The sequence below is a fragment of the Musca autumnalis genome, unplaced genomic scaffold (assembly GCF_047663935.1).
Source record: "Musca autumnalis isolate F117 unplaced genomic scaffold, ASM4766393v1 scaffold_1, whole genome shotgun sequence".
Taxonomy (NCBI): Eukaryota; Metazoa; Arthropoda; class Insecta; order Diptera; family Muscidae; genus Musca; species Musca autumnalis.
The window spans coordinates 218,825,337-218,841,426 of NW_027411644.1; the positions used below are offsets into that span (position 1 = coordinate 218,825,337).

General features: G+C 36.9%; 2 protein-coding genes across 2 annotated transcripts in view; one reads left to right on the top strand and one right to left on the bottom strand.

The window, feature by feature from the left end:
- timeout (circadian regulator timeout) overlaps window positions 1-16,090 on the top strand; it is a 669,268-nt gene that overhangs the window by 475,424 nt on the left and 177,754 nt on the right. The gene's annotated exons all lie outside the window — the stretch shown is intronic.
- Window positions 1-16,090, bottom strand: part of LOC141389141 (uncharacterized) — a 269,444-nt gene that overhangs the window by 46,851 nt on the left and 206,503 nt on the right. Inside the window, exon 5 of the mRNA XM_073960206.1 lies at window positions 10,894-12,810. Within this exon, the coding sequence (XP_073816307.1) occupies window positions 10,940-12,810 (1,871 nt within the window). The 3' untranslated portion in view covers window positions 10,894-10,939. The remainder of the gene's footprint in view (window positions 1-10,893; window positions 12,811-16,090) is intronic.

Sequence of the window (16,090 nt, forward strand, 5' to 3'; positions counted from 1 at the left end):
AAAGTCTCCTTGCAGCAGCACAAAGCTGTAGCCGGCGCATTGGCTTGATTTTTACACTCTAAATATTTTTGGCCACTTTCTCCATACAAGTGGATCCACTGTGCGACGGTACAATTTTTTCCGGAGTAAGTTAAAACTTCCTGAGATATTGCAAAATTTTTCAAAAAATCCTGACGGCACCCACCAAAATGGCAAATCCGCAAGATAATACTCGCAGGGTGTTTCTGATTGGTGCAGGCTCACCACATCGGATTATTTCATCCAGTCATGTATAAGATTGAAATATAGAGTATATCGGTCCACTCCTTCGTGTACCTACCACAAAAAATTCGGATAAAGTGAAGTTTAAGAGCTCCTTTCGCATCATTTTGATCCTTCTTTCAGTAGGTTGTTCGAGCGGCATTATTTACAATGGTACCTTTTTTTAGAGTAAGTCAATACTTCCTAAGATAATGACCCAAAGGCCCCAAAATCCTACCGGCTATTGTGCAAGATAACCCTAAAACTTTTTCAAAAATTTCTTTCAAACTTATTTTAATGTTATTTAATATTTCGAGTCCTTTATGAGGAAGTTTGGTTACCATAAATGTTTGGTATAGTCGATGATTTGGTAAAACCCCAACACTACGGTACCTACTGATTTTAAAGCAAGATCGGGATGCAAAATCAATATGTTTATATACGGCTTAGTTATAGTGTTTGGTTTTTTTTTTTGGTCAGTGGCTGAAGGTATTTCTCCGTCAGCACAGTTGACTGATACTTTCTTACTTGTTGAATGACAAAATACTCTTACTACTTAATTCGTTTTTTTTCATTCGATTTTTTTAGTATTGCATTTTACTTGTTAGTGGGTCACTAAGTCAACCCAACTTAGACATTGGCATATGTACCCAAAAACTCTCCCTCCTATATACGCTAGCTGTTCGTGGCTACGGGGTATTCCACTATCTTAAATCTGTGCACACTTCCCGTGTTACTAAGGAAAATTTAATGACATTGAGTATACTCCTTTATACGCATACATAAATACGCACATATGTTGCAACAAATATCCCCGTAGGGGCTAGGGCACCCGATTCATATTAGCTCAAGGATATGGGATCTTCTTTTTATAGTTGTCCCAACAAATATCCCCGTAGGGACTAGGGCACCCGATTCATATTAGCTCAAGGATATGGGACCTTCTTTCTTTATTTGAGACCAAAAGGCGTGTCTTACGATAGCACTTGTAGGAAGTTTTACTGCCTGAAATACTCGGAAAATATTGCTGTTTGCTATATATGTCAACGTGGTAAATGTGATGTTAGACTTGGGAATTAAATCCGGGCATTTTGCATGCAAGACGGGTGTGCTTACCATTCTATCACAGTGGCATCTCATTTTTGTAAGCATTCAATGCTATATAGGTCCTTCACAATCAACTTTTTGAAATATTATTATTGAAACTGCAGTGCTTCGAATATTTACATTCCTTAATAAGTAAGAAATTATCAGTCAGCTGTGTTGACGGCGATATATAGATTCAGCCAGTCCCTGACAAAAAAAAAAAACAAACCAAACCGTATGTGAAATATATTGATTTTTTATCATGAGTTTGCTTTAAAATTTCTAGGTACCGTAATGTGGGGCTATACCAAATCATTGACATATGTACCCCAAACATTTTTGGTAACCAATTTTCTTCATAAAGAACACGAAATATTAAATTACGTTAAACTAAGTTAAACTAAAAAAATTTTGAAAAAGTCTTAGATTTATCTTGCACAATAGTCATTTTAGTATGTGCTGGCAGGATTTTGAAGCGTTTGAGCTAGTATCTCAGGAAGTTTAACATACTTCGAAAAAACTTGTACTGTTATAAATGGGGCTGCCAGAACAACATACTGAAAAAGAGTCAAAACTATGCGAGAGGAGCTCTTAAACTTCACTTTCCAAATTTTGTGTGGAAGGTACCCGAAGGAGGGGACCGATATAATCCATATTCTACATGACTGGAGGAAATAATAAGATGTGCAAAGTCTGTACCAATCAGAAACTCCCTGTGAAAATTATCTTGCGGATTTGCCATTTTGGTTGGTGCAGTTAAGGCTTCGTGGAGCTTTTAGGTTAATACCTCAAGAAATATGAGCTTGCGCAAGAAAAAAATGTTACCGTCGTAAATGGAGCCGCAAGGACAACCTACTGAAAAAAGTTTCAACACAATCCAAGAGGTGCTTTTAAAGTTCACTTAATCCTGGAAGGAATAATATGTTGTGCACAGTTTGGAGCAAATCAATTGATCGCTTCAAGAGTTATCGTTCACACTATTTTGCAAACTAATTTTGTGGGTAGGTACCCGAAGGAGTGGACCGATATGGCCCATCTTCGAACTTAAACTAAATTTGGACAAAATATTACGATACCCAAAATTTGGTTCGAATCGGTTGATCCGTTCGAGAGTTATCGTGCGCAGCAGCCAGACGGGCGGACATGACTATATCGACCCATTTGTTCCAGTTTTTTGACGTTTCTGCCATTTTTCCGTTCCCGTACATTTTCGAAAAATGTGTATGTGGATGGAACTCATTTTCGACAGTTTGCTCTTTTGACACTTTTCAATATCGCCTGTTCCACGATCAATTCATGTTGTACTTGGTTGCGTATACATACATTGATGATTCCGACCTCATTTCATTATAATCATGATACGCTCCATGGAACCAGAAATTACCATTTAAAACTTAAATATTGCCTTTGTTCACACATAATTCTCTTTCTTAAATCGTTTAACATTTCCCCCTCGGTAGAACTTCCTACGGCTGATTTGTGGCCTGAAATAATAATTTTCTCTAATATGAAAAACCCCACAAAATAGTTTATTCAAGTTGCTTTCAAAAAGTTTAATTAATCATCTAAGAGTTTTATGCTGCCATTGAAACCAAAACCTTGCCAATCGTGGCGGCATCACTTATAATTAACGTTCATTGAGCAATAAAGCTGCATCTTCTCTCTTTCGACTTCTCTTCTGTTCTTAATATTGCCTTTAGAGGATACCAACAATTATGAATGCGACATCTTCCAACTAAAACAACTACAACTTTATTATTTATAATTTTTAATAGAATTTCTTCTTGTTGTTGTTGTTTTATTTGAAGAATTCTGCTACTTTGTTGTTCAATATATATGTATGTATATAGGAAAAACTATTTGTTAAAGTTTTAATAAACTTTAGCTACTAAAGAATAACAACCAACTATCAGCAGCAACAACAACAACTGCACCAACATGTATAAAGATAAAGAAGAATTTTTGAAATTGCAACATCTTGTTGCTCCTTAATACCAAGCGGCAACTATTCTTTCTCAATATAATCATTGGCAACCATGTTAAGTCTATAACATTTTTGAAACTGAAACTTTTTTTCGAATACAAAAACAAAGAGAAGGCGGACGGCGACGGGCACATGAAATCAAAATATTTTTCCAAAGATATAAATATGTATATTGTTGAATAAGAACGATATGCTTTTATATACGTAGTTATACATACAAATTTATGTATAAAGTCCATGTCTTGTGCTACATAATCTTTGGCCATTAAAACTTATTTTAAAGTTTTCAGAAAAGATAATAGTTTGTTGATGCTGCCCGCTCACTACTGGTTTAGCCAGCAGACAGTGGTTCAAAATCGGCGCCATATCATTTAAGAAATCAGTAAAAGCATTTATATATCATTGTGTTCTAAAGGGCCTAATATCTTTAAATGACTTTAATACGAGTTATTCCAAAACTTAGGCCGACATAGTTTGACCTGCAATCCAAGGCACAAATGTGCAAGGTTTTAGCCATCCTATTTTAATTGAATTCGAAACATGTGCATCTTTTTTGAGGCCTTCACTCAAATTCCTTTGGAAAACATTCCCCTCAGTCCGTTAAAGCTTCACAATAATTTTAACATTAAAATGTTAAATCGTTAGTACAGTCTCTGGAATACAAGTATTGTATATACAAATGTATATTTTCCGTATTTAGAAATACTTTAACTAATATTTTTTATTACAGAACCACTGTGCCTCCTTGCAATGCTTTCTGTCTTCCTGCCTCTAGCAGCAGACAAGCTGAAAAATCGAAGAACACTAAATGTCAAACAAACTCTAATTTTTCTTCAATATTAGGAAAATGAAAACTCTTTTCATTATTTTAAGTGTCCTGAATGAAGATTCTCCTCCGTCTTCATCTTCTTCTTAGTTAGGACTGTAGTTTAAAAATTGGAGTATTTTGTAATTATAAATGACAACATGTTTTTGATAGTACTTTTGCAAAAAATGTGTGCCACAAACTGGACATAACTGGGTTATTATGGCTTTTTTAAGAGCATTCCTTAGAAAAAGTCCACTTGTTTCGTATACAAGGAAATGGAGTCATGATACATATCAAGTAGTGGTTCCATCTCAATATAACTAGACAAAAGATTCCTTTGTTTCAACGGGGTTAGTAAATTCTTTTATTCGTCGAACGTAATGAAATATTAGTATATTCCAGTCGATCAACCATATCAAAAATAACTTGATAGGAGGAGTAAGTTATTAATCCATTTATAACACAAACATTGTAAGGTTCATGGAGCGTCTCGAATATGTATAATATTTAATTCTTTATTTAATTGACAATCAAAGGTTTCGAAATATTCGTTTATTTTTCGAAATATGTTCTAACTACCCAAATAAATACTCACTAAAGAAACCTGCCCGATTTCTTGGCATGTTTTTTTTACAATTCCAGGTAACATTAGATCTATAGGAAATACAATTCCAAATTACAACTAAAATATTTCGACCTACGCTTACAATTTCCCAAGTCGATGATTCAAGAAGATTGCATTGGATCTCCCTTTTATACCTTCAGCTTACGTTTGGTTTGCTGAATAGCTCACAAATATAGCACCGACTGATTAGTCATTCACCAGATGAACTAGTTCTACAGCTCACCAAAGCTTCGCTAATTTCTAACTAAAAGATTAAGCTGCAATTGGATTACTAGCTCTATAGCAGCCAGGTGGTTCTCTAGCCCAATAATACCCGTGATTTACCAGTTCTACAATAGTTGATAAACTCACAATTTGTAGACAATCTTTAAAGGCCAACGTTCCTATATCGACTAGTTTACCACAAGTAGTTCAGTACCACCATCTCGCCAATCTATCTCCAGCTCACCGATACTTTATCCACTCATCAATGGTGTTAGCTCACCAATAATTTGTTGTTCGAGAACGTTCGCTAGAATTGTTCACCAAGGGACCAATGGTTCAATAGCTCACAGGTGATTCATCAAAGAAGCAATGGTTCACAAAAGATTCACTAGCTTACCAGTAGTGAGCTCAGAAAATCACTACCTCTTAACCAGCTAACCAAATGTTGTTTACTAGTTCTCAGATGGTTCATCAAATAACCATTGGTTCACTAGCTCACCAATTATTATGCATTTCACCTGTAGTTTACCACGAGTAGTCTTCAGCACTCTCATCCGTACACTAATAGGGCTCTATGCGACCCATAGATCACTAGTAGTTCACTAAATTACCTCTAGTTTACTAACTTGTCAGTTTACAAATGGTGAAATGCCCATGAATAATTCAGTAAATCAACAATATTTCACTAACTCTTGAATGGTTCACCAGCTTAACAATAGCATATTAGGGAGGTCCAAAAAACGACAATATTTTTTTTTTATTTTTTCATTTGATCATTTGTTTGATTTCATTTGTTTTTGTAACTAACCTGGATAAATCCAGATGCGCGTCCCGAGTAGAGCAAAAATTAAAAAAAAAAACATTGTTCAGTCTTCTAAATGTCAGCATCCCTATGAGGTACATACAGTGGATATACATTAGAAACGTCATCTCTGAAGTTTATTCTTTAACTTCTTCTTTGAGCATTAAGTTCTACATTGTGTTGTAAAGCCGCTTCAACGTATTATTCCTATTTTTTTTTTTTTTTCAAAACTTATAGTATAGTACAATTGTTCGCGAGTTACAACACCACAGTTTCAACATATGTTAATTTTGTACAATAAGGCCCACATATAACATTTTATGGCGATCGGTTAACTTTAACCCGTGCCACCAGAGGAATCTTTGTTTCCATAGTAATTTTTATGGGGCCAAAGGTGCACTGTTTAACGTAACCGATTGCTATAAAATGTCATAAAAAAATTTCGTTTAAAAAAAACCTTTGTCGTTTTATGCGTCGCCCACCTGTTCTCCAAGGGTGTCATATATAGTTCACGAACTGTGCAGTTGATGTTAAACCTGTTCCTCTCTGGATTCGTAGCTCGTCATTGGTTCACTACCTCACTAATATCACTAATAGCTCACTAGCCTCCCATTGCTTTACCAGCTCACTACTATTTTAAAAGGTTGGGGGTTTCTAGTTCACAATTGGTTCCTACGCTCAAAAAGTTAGAGCTCACAGTAGTTCATCAAGGGACCAAAGGTTCATTAGCTCACTGATGACTTTCAAAGAAACGTATGATTCCCCAAAGATTCACTAGCTCCCCAATAGTTTACCAGATCATAAATTGATCACTATGTTGCTTACCAATGCTTCAGCAGTTCATAACACTTCAAGGAAGCACTTCACCAACTCAAAGTTAATTCGGCAGTTCAGCAGCTCATCAACGATTTACTAGCTCATCAGTCAACGAATTCATCAGCTGGCCAATTATGTCTTAAAAAACACATTAAGTGCCCGATGCTTCAACATAATACTAAAAGATTATTCACCTAGGAACCAATGGTTCACTTGCTCTCCAATGGTTGACGACGGAAACAATGAATCACTAAGGAAAACATTGTTAACTTCGTCGATAAACGGTCATCGATATTTCTCCAAGAAATCAATGGTTCACCAGCCTACAGATAGTTCACAAAGAAGCCAATAGTTCATTAAGGGACGTTCACTAGCTCATTAATGGTTCACCAGCTAACTAATATGTTAATAGCTAACCAATACTTCACCAGTTTATAAACAATCGTTCATGGCTCACTAATGTTTACATAGTTTTAAAGAGGCTCAATAATAACTTACTACAGCAGTGATACTTTAACTATTTCTCTAAAAGTTGGTTCACAAAGGGACCAGTGGCTTACTAGCTCACCGATGGTTCACGAACAAAAAACGGTAGGTCACCAGCTTTCCAAGGGTTCACGAAGGAAACAATAGATCACAAAGGAATCAATGGTTCAGTAGCTCCGCTATAGTTATCCAAGGGAGCAATAGTTCATCAACAATGGTTCATTAAAAAGTTAATATTTCCAAGGACCTATAGATCAATAGCCACCGTGGTGCAATGGTATGCACACCCGCCTTGCACGCAGATGTTAGTGGATTCGATTCCCCGGCCAGGCAACCTGTAATTTTCAACGGAGGCAAAATACCCCTCAGTAATGTTGGCGACATTTCTTGAGTATTTCAGCCATGTAAAACTTCTCTACAAGTGGTGTCGTAGAGAACGCCGTTCGGACACGGCGATAAACAGTAGGTCCGATATCATTGAGCTAATATAATCGGGGTGCACTCATTGATATGGGAGAAGTCTCCCTTGTCCCGCCTGGGATGTTTGTGGAACAATTATAGATAGTATATGGTTCAATAGCTCACATAGGGTTCATCACTAGTAAAAGATGGCTGACCAAGAAACCAATGCTTTTCTAGTTTACAGATTGTTCACTAGCTCTCCAATTGTTCACTAAGGAAAGAGTGATTCACAAGGTCGATATATGTATGTTCATCAGTTCACTTATAGTTCAGAAAGGAACCTATAGTTTCTTGCTCGCTGATTGTTCATCAAGTGACCAAAGTTTTTATAGCTCCCCAGCAAAAATTTGCCTCCAAAGATGCAGTTAAAAGTGCATCAAATGCATGATTTTTACAAGTGCGTGCACTCCATTAGCACTGCATTTTAACTTACCTTTTGGAATCGCATTTTAACTATCCCTTTAGGGTAGAAGAGGATGCAGTCCAATATGCATCCAAAGCACTTGTTTTGATGCAGTGCTTTGGATGTGAATTTAAAGGCACTCTTCGGAATGTGTTTTTATTTAGTTCAAAGATGCAATTAAAATGCAAGCCATTACAAAAATCCGAGAATAAATAAAAATAAATTCAATCGTAATTGAGGATGTTTTCGTCCGCTCTCCATTTAATCCAACTGAACTGTTCTTGCTTCATCTGCTTAAGGCTTTTCCCATCACCATTTAAGATTTCGACACCTAATCCAGCAGCACTCCATCAGGAAATTTTCTTCTTATGAGTTACCGCAAAAGTTCACAAATTATTTTATAACAAAAAAATGTTTGGAAATGTTTTTTTCTGTTTTTGGGCGAATTGTAGGGATGTACAAACTGACTTATGTACTTGTAGGGACCTCTAACAACTGCTAATAAAATGTAACGAACGGAATGCCTTTTTCACGACACCGTTTAAACTGCATCCGGATGCTATTAAAATGTCAGAAATGGATGTCAATCGTTGGATTGCATCCGAATACGGTTAAAATGTAAGGAATTGGAGTGCATTTTTCACGATTGCACCAAAACATGAAAGAACTAGTCTGAATTGGACTACTTTCAATTAATTTTGCTGGGTCATGAATGTGCACATGTTGTTGAATTAGCTCAACAATTACCCACTAGATTACCGTTGATGAACCAATGGTTTACTAGCTCACTAAAGATTTGCCAAACCTCCAATTGTTTATCTGCACAAAAAATATTCACCAATGATTCCCCCTGTTAGGACAAATCAGCCATATTTTGATTCAATGAATTAAGCTATTCTGCAGTCTTCGCAAGCCTCGTATTGATTGAATCTTTGTGACGGAAAATTTGAAAAATACGATAGGTCCAGTTTAATATTTCATTCATTTAATTTTTGTGCAGTTTTTTTCTTTCAAAAACAAAAACGGCCTCTTTAGGTTGTTGACTGCTGGATTAAGTCACCAACTTAAATGACGGGGTAAGCATCTCAAAGCGAATTCACTGTTGTGGTCCTAATTAAGACAAAATAATTTTTGTCATGAAAAAATGCAACGAACTATTGCACATTTTTATATATATTCAACTCATATATATTCAACTCCACTCATTCTTGATCCTCCCCACAAAAGTTTAAATGTTTTGAAAGATCAAAAGCCACAGGCGGATCTTGTGACCCCTATTACAACCACATATATTTTTATCTGAATACCCCATGATGAGGTCCCAGAAAATTCCGAAAAAAAAAATCCTACACCCGACAAACAATTGACAGAAGTGTGCTTTAGATTCACTTTAAGATCGATCGTCGAACGAAATCTATCACAAACCAAAGTTTTGAATTTATTCAAAGAATGTTTTGAGCGAAGACAATGTTGTTGGTGTATCCAATGCACAAGGGTCCCCAGCTGTATGGCCAAAATAATTCTAGTGCAGGTAACTTAAGGTGTACCGAAGTGCCGATAAAAAATTTAAAAAAAAACCGTTTCTGTTGTCACTTATTGAACACGAAAATTGTCATTTTTCATAAATTGCTTAGAAGAAATCTACTAAACTTTTGTAGAAGATTTTCTTTTCATCTGAAAGGTCACACCTTGAGCTACTTTAGGATTTTTTATTGAAAAATATTGAAGTGGACCGATATGGCTTATATTCGAACATGAAATAAGTTTGCACAAAATATTACGAAGGCCACATTTTGGACCGAATCGGCAGACCAGTTCGAGAGTTATCTTGCGCTCCAACCACTACACACGGTGTCATAAGGGTTTTTAGAAACTTTCAGGCTATTTTCTCAGGAAGTGTGGACTTGCCCCTGATGAAACTTGTACCGTCGTATAGGGAACAGTGAATACGAGATGCTACAACAAAAATCAAAGTGATTCGAGAGCAGGTCCTAAACTGAACTTTTCCAAAATTTTGTGTGGGAGGTACCCGAAGGAGTGGATACATTGGGTCCATATTAGAACCTTATCTAAGTCTGGTAGAAATTTCACGATGTGCAAAGTATGAATTATCGTGCGCACAAATTTTCCGAACATTTTCGAACTTTTGTGGGAGAGGTACCGGAAGCAGTGGACCGATATAACCCAACTTCGAACTTAAAATAAGTTTTGACAAAATTTTACAAAAGCCAAAATGTTGACCGAATGGGTTAATCCGTTTGAGAGTTATCGTGCGCTCCAGTCGGCCAGACAGACAGACGGACGGACATGGCTAAATCAACTCCAAATTATGTCTAAAACACATTTCGTCCAAAACCATTATTTCGATGAGGCACATTTTGTCCGTGTAAAAATGTATATACCCTCGTTAGCATAAATGATGAGGTTATAAAAATATCTATTTTTAGAAAAATAGTGAATTGTCATAGTCAAAGTTTAAATTTTAAGTAAAAAATTGATAGTTTTTTTCGCCATCAATCCGTCAAAAATATTTTTTTAAAGGCACTGGCCTTTTAAGGACAAGCTTTTTATGTGTGTAATAATCCAACAAAAACTTGAAGATCGGATCATCCGTTTTCGAGCTACAGTGGGTATTGCTTAAAAGTTCGATATTACATACAAACCACAATAATTTTTTCCATTTTAACGCTTATATATTAGCCATTTTTTGTCTGATTGACTGGAAATCTTTGCAACATATTTTATTCTACCTGTACTTTAATTTACCGACCCTCTACCTATCAGTTATTTTAGAAAAATGATAACGCGGATCTGAGCCTGTACCCCAGATAAAAGAAAAATTACAAATCTGATGTAAATTCTAATCATCTGATAAAAATCCTTAGAAATTAGAAGCGTCATCAGTTTTGCAATGACTTTCATTTGACCAAACATTATTTTTTCTGTCATGGGCTGAGGTTACGTTTCTGTTACATACCTTATTGAAATGGTGCATAGTGTTGCTGGCGCTGTAACAGTGTTTGTCACCATAAACCGAACTTTCTTGAGTTGTACAACGGTTTTTGGCTATTGCCTGATGATGTTGCCGCTGACGTTGATGCTGCTGCAGTTGCCGTTGATGAAGTTAAAAGATCTCGGCGTGATGACGCTGATGTCGTTGCTGTTGTGGTAGTGGGTCTATATGGTGTTCCATGTGTATGTGTTCTACTCGATGTCAGCGACGGAAACTCATAATCATCTTGCAGCGATGTTTGTAGATCTCCCACTGCGGTTTCTTTAACGTCACCCGTTTTCGATTGGGCTATATTTAGAAGTTCCATCGGCAGTAACTCGGAATGCAATGCCTGAGCCAATTGTCCCGCAGGTGGTGTCATTTCAATATAAAATGTTTCATCATCCAATATGGCTGATGAGGAAGGTGATGTGGTGCGGGTTGTTGCACTTGACGATTGCGAGTTGTTACGTGGTAAAATGTGATTACGATTTGCCGACATTGTGGTGGCGCTGCTGTATGAAGATGTGGTCTTGATTGTGGCCGGTTTCTCGGTGGCTGATGTTTTTTGCAGCTCGCGAACATGTAAATTGTGCAGGGGTGAGCTATAGGGAGCTTCTAGGCGAGTGCTGTGATGCCATTTTTGCATGCCCTCATTATAGCTTAAGAAGCTGTGGACATCATCATCCAAGGAGGCATTATGCCTTTGATGGGGCCTTAAATGATGGGCGGGTGAAGAACGACGCCAGGGGACATCACAGCGATAGACATGCATTAGGCCCAGCAGGAGGACAACAAATAAGCCGGATGACACCAGCAATATAAGACCGGGATGATTATCTTTATTGTTGGCCTTTCTTAGATCAGACCACTGTTCCGATTGTGACAATTTTGCATGTTGTTGCTGTTGCTGCTCGTCATGTAGAATTTGCTGCATTAATAGTTCATGTTCATGCTGAAATGTTTGGGGTTCATGCACCAAATGGGCTGGTTTATTGTTATTGTTGATGGGCGTATTAACGGTACTGTGTTTGGCGTTGGAAGGATGGTGCTCCTGTGGCTTCAATTCTTGAAAATGTCTTTCGGAAAATTCCTTTTCATTTAACAGATTGGCCTCAGCTGCATCTGGCAATGGAGTGGTGTTGCTGGTGGTGGGGATGGTTGGGGATGGTATCACCTCTCCTCCATGTTGTTTGGTTACGATGGTCATTTTCTTCATAATCAATGAGGGCTTCTTTGTTTTCAGCATATCAGCATTATTTGATTTCTTGGCATAAAGTGAATAATCCTTTACTTTTATGGTCTCTCCTTTGTGCTCAAATGGTTCATGATGGTGGCGGCTAAGCATGTCATTGACGTTGCCGTCGTCGTGATTCTTCCTAAATGGCTTTGTAGAACTTTGGCCAGCAGCCAAAATAGTTTTTGAATTTTTGGCTTCATGTTGTGCAGTTTGTGGTCCTGTTGCTGTCGATGCTAAGGCAGTTGATGTTGGTAATGCTGCTGCTGTTGTTGTTGTTGATGTTGTCGTTGTGGTGGTGGTTGTACTGTGCTTGCCAGCCAACTCCTGTGGACTAGCTTTTATGAGTTCATCAGTGGCCACCATAAGATTGTCGCCTTTATGCATTAGCAATGGTGTGCCTATCAAATGTCGGTCTTTGATGTGCAATTGCAGTGGTTCATGTTTGTGTACAATTGTTGTGGCATTTGTGGTTGCAACTGTGGATACTTCTAATGCTCTTGCTGCTGCCGGTGCAGTTGTTGTCTTGGTTGATGTTGTAGACATTGTTGCAGCAGCTGTTGTTGTTTCTACTACATCTACTTCATGACTACTCTCGGCTGTTGGCCGTTTACCAATAGTAACATCTAACTTGTCTTGTCTTTGCGGTCTCCGGTCTGCACATCCTGGGGGTATGACAAGAAAAAACAAAAAGAAAAAATAAACACAATATTAATATTTTGTAGCAAAATCGTAAAATTTTTAATTTACATTTATGTTGAAATAATATTTATGAAAATTTCATTTTTCCCTATCCTCTTTCTCTCTTCCCTCCGCCATTTAAGATAAAGTTTGTAGATTGCTTTCTTTTTATATTTTCCAAAAACAGTTGTAAATTGTCATTTAAATTGCATTCAAGATTTTTTATTAGATTTCTTATTCAGTTGTTAGCTGCGTGAGTGTGTGTGTGTCTGTGTTTGGTCATTGGGTGCACCATCCTCTTTTTATCACATTGCTAAGTCTTTGGTAGGTGGATAGAATTTAGAATTTGTATTTTTATGGTATCTTTTTAAGATTAGATGCCACTTTGAAAGAACCTGCCTCTCTCCCTCCATCCCCTTTCTCTCTTTCTCTAGAAATGAGTTCAACCGCATACAATGACCCTTATAACATTCAATGATGTGGCATAAAATCATTATGCATGAACATTGAATTGCTTGTTTTCATTACATGGATGACTGTTGCTTGTTCGGTTTCTCTTGCAGCTATGCTTTCCTTGTCAGTGAAGAGTGGTCGTCAGTGTGTGTTGAAAAGTAGCTGTATGCTGCCATTTTGGTTTGTTTTCTTTGTAGTTTTTTTTTCTCTTCTTCTTTATAACTTTGGCACTGAACTGAAATGACCGTAATCAAATTGAAGCACATCATAGCTTAAGATGGTTAGGGCACAATGCCTGGAAATGTGTGGCATAGTTTTGCAGATAGTGCCTTTACCAGTTATCTAGCTAGCACATTTCCATAAATTTATTAAAAATATAGCAATTTGCAATAGAAGTTGTTTCCGTGAAATGGGGTTAGTTTTAAAGATCCATAAATTTTATGATACCTTAAGCAATTAACTTGTACACAAAAGGGGTTTTGATTTTCAAAGATTTACCGCATTCGTAGAAAGATTACATAATTTTTTACTAATATTTATTTTTTAGAAATTTATATAAAACAAAAATTAATTAGTAATATTTTTTCTATTATTTTTTTCATGCTTGTGTCCAAAATTTTTGCAGGTAAGTTTTGTATATATTTATGTGTGTGTTATGTAAATGACATAAAGACAGTCCATAACCGTAAAAAATAATGAATAACAGGAGAGAGAACTTTCCCACCTTTTAATATGCTGACAACCTACGGTAAATATTTCAAAACTGTTCTCGAACAGACTTTAAACTGGCATATGTATGTAGGTCCATGTTTCTTTATAGAAGCTGTACAACGGTACCTCCCGATTTCAGGTTATTTCGGATTTTAGCCACATTTGTTGACCCAACAACCTGTAATTTGATATTTGAGATTCCCAGTGTTCAAAAAACTTCTTCAAAAAATGTTCAACATGTGTCAACGTTTGGTGTGGCCCTATAAAACGGTAGTACCGATTTCAGTTTTTTTTCTTTTTATCTAAATGTTCGTGCAAGATTCGATATCCTATGGCAGAGGTTAAAAACGTCTCTATCAAAAATTATGAGGGTGCCGCCGTGGTGCAGTAGTGTGCACACCAGCCTTGCACTCAGAATGTTTGCGATTCGATTCCCAGGACAACATCAAATTTTCCACGGTGGCAAAATATTCCTCAGTGTAATATTGGCAACATTTCCAGAGTATTTCAGCCATGTAAAACTTCTCTACAAGTGGTGTTGTAAAACACGCCGTACAGTGTATAAAATTGTATATCGATATTATTTGCTGTTCAAGTTGTGAAAAGTGAGTACTTCAAATGTATGAAGGTGCCAGCTGCTGCTAATAATTTTGAGTTTAAACTAAAAATATCAATCTTACAAGTACAAAAGTATCAGTTGGATTTACCGACAGAGATATACTTTCATCTTCGGACAGATCGAATATATTTAGCGCATTTTCCGAATTTTGTGGCCCGTTTTGGACATGGACATTTGAACTTGCCGACAAAAATGTGGATTAGGATTAAAGTTCAAAAGTGTTGAGGATGTGGAAGTGGATCTTTTGATGGTTATCGCACCCACTAATAATTTTAGTGGGTCATTGTATAACTTTTGCACCAGTATGCCTGGAAGCATGGACCTGCCCATCGAAAATATAACATCGCTGTAAACAGGACCACAACGAACAGCTTCGGTGTACATTTCCAATGGATCTTCGATCACTTGGACACTGTTGAACTTTTGTGGGAGAGGTACTCTAAGGAGATATAGGCCATTTTAGAAGGTAAACTAAATTTGGACAAAATATTAGGAGATCCAAAGTTTTTACCAAATTGGTTGCCCCGTTCAATAGACATCGTGCAAACAATATTAGTGACATTTTTTAAATATTGGGCGGGAAGTACCGGAGGTTGTGGACCGGTATTGCCCATCTTCGAACTGAAACTAAGTTTGGACAAAATATGACGAAGTCCAAATGTTGGACCAAATCGATTGATCAGTTCGAGAGTTATCGTGCCCCCCAGCCATTACATATGATGCCATAGGGGTTTTTGCACCTTTCGGGTTGTTTTCTCAAGAAGTATGGACTTGCCACTGAAAAAAACTTTTACCGTCGTAATTGAGGCAGCGAATGCAAGTTGCTTTAACAAATATCAAAATGGTTAACACTTTACATCGAAATTTAGATTTTTAATAAAAAATGGGCAGTTTTTTTTCAATTATCGGTTAAAAAACTTTTAAAAAATTTATTATTTAAGGATAAAACTATGATGTATTCACTAAGCCCAAAAAAATATTTGGATAATGTGGCTAAAACCTTGAAAATAGCGAAAAACGGACGGTACCGTTGCAAACAAAACGTGGACCAATACCACCAATTATCTGTAGGAATATTTCGCAGCCCTTGCGAAGACTAAATACCAAATATCATCTTCTTCGATTGAGTAATGTGGCTAAAGCCTTCAAAATACCAAAAATTGGACGGTACTGTTCTATGGGGTATATATCAAAACGTGGACCTATGTCCATAATTTTTATCAGATCAATTTTTTTGTCCACTGGGAACCACCAATTCCAAAATTCAGACATTTTGGTCAAGCAAATTAGGTGAAATCTTCGAATACATAAAATCGAGAGGTACCGTTATATAGGGTATATATGTATCTAACTGTGGACCTATGCCCATAAATTTTATCGGATTTTTTTTTTTGTGATCTGGGAACCCTGCACCTCAAAATTCAGCCAATTTGGCGATACATTTACCTACCAAATATAACGAGCTATGCCAAAACGTGCAC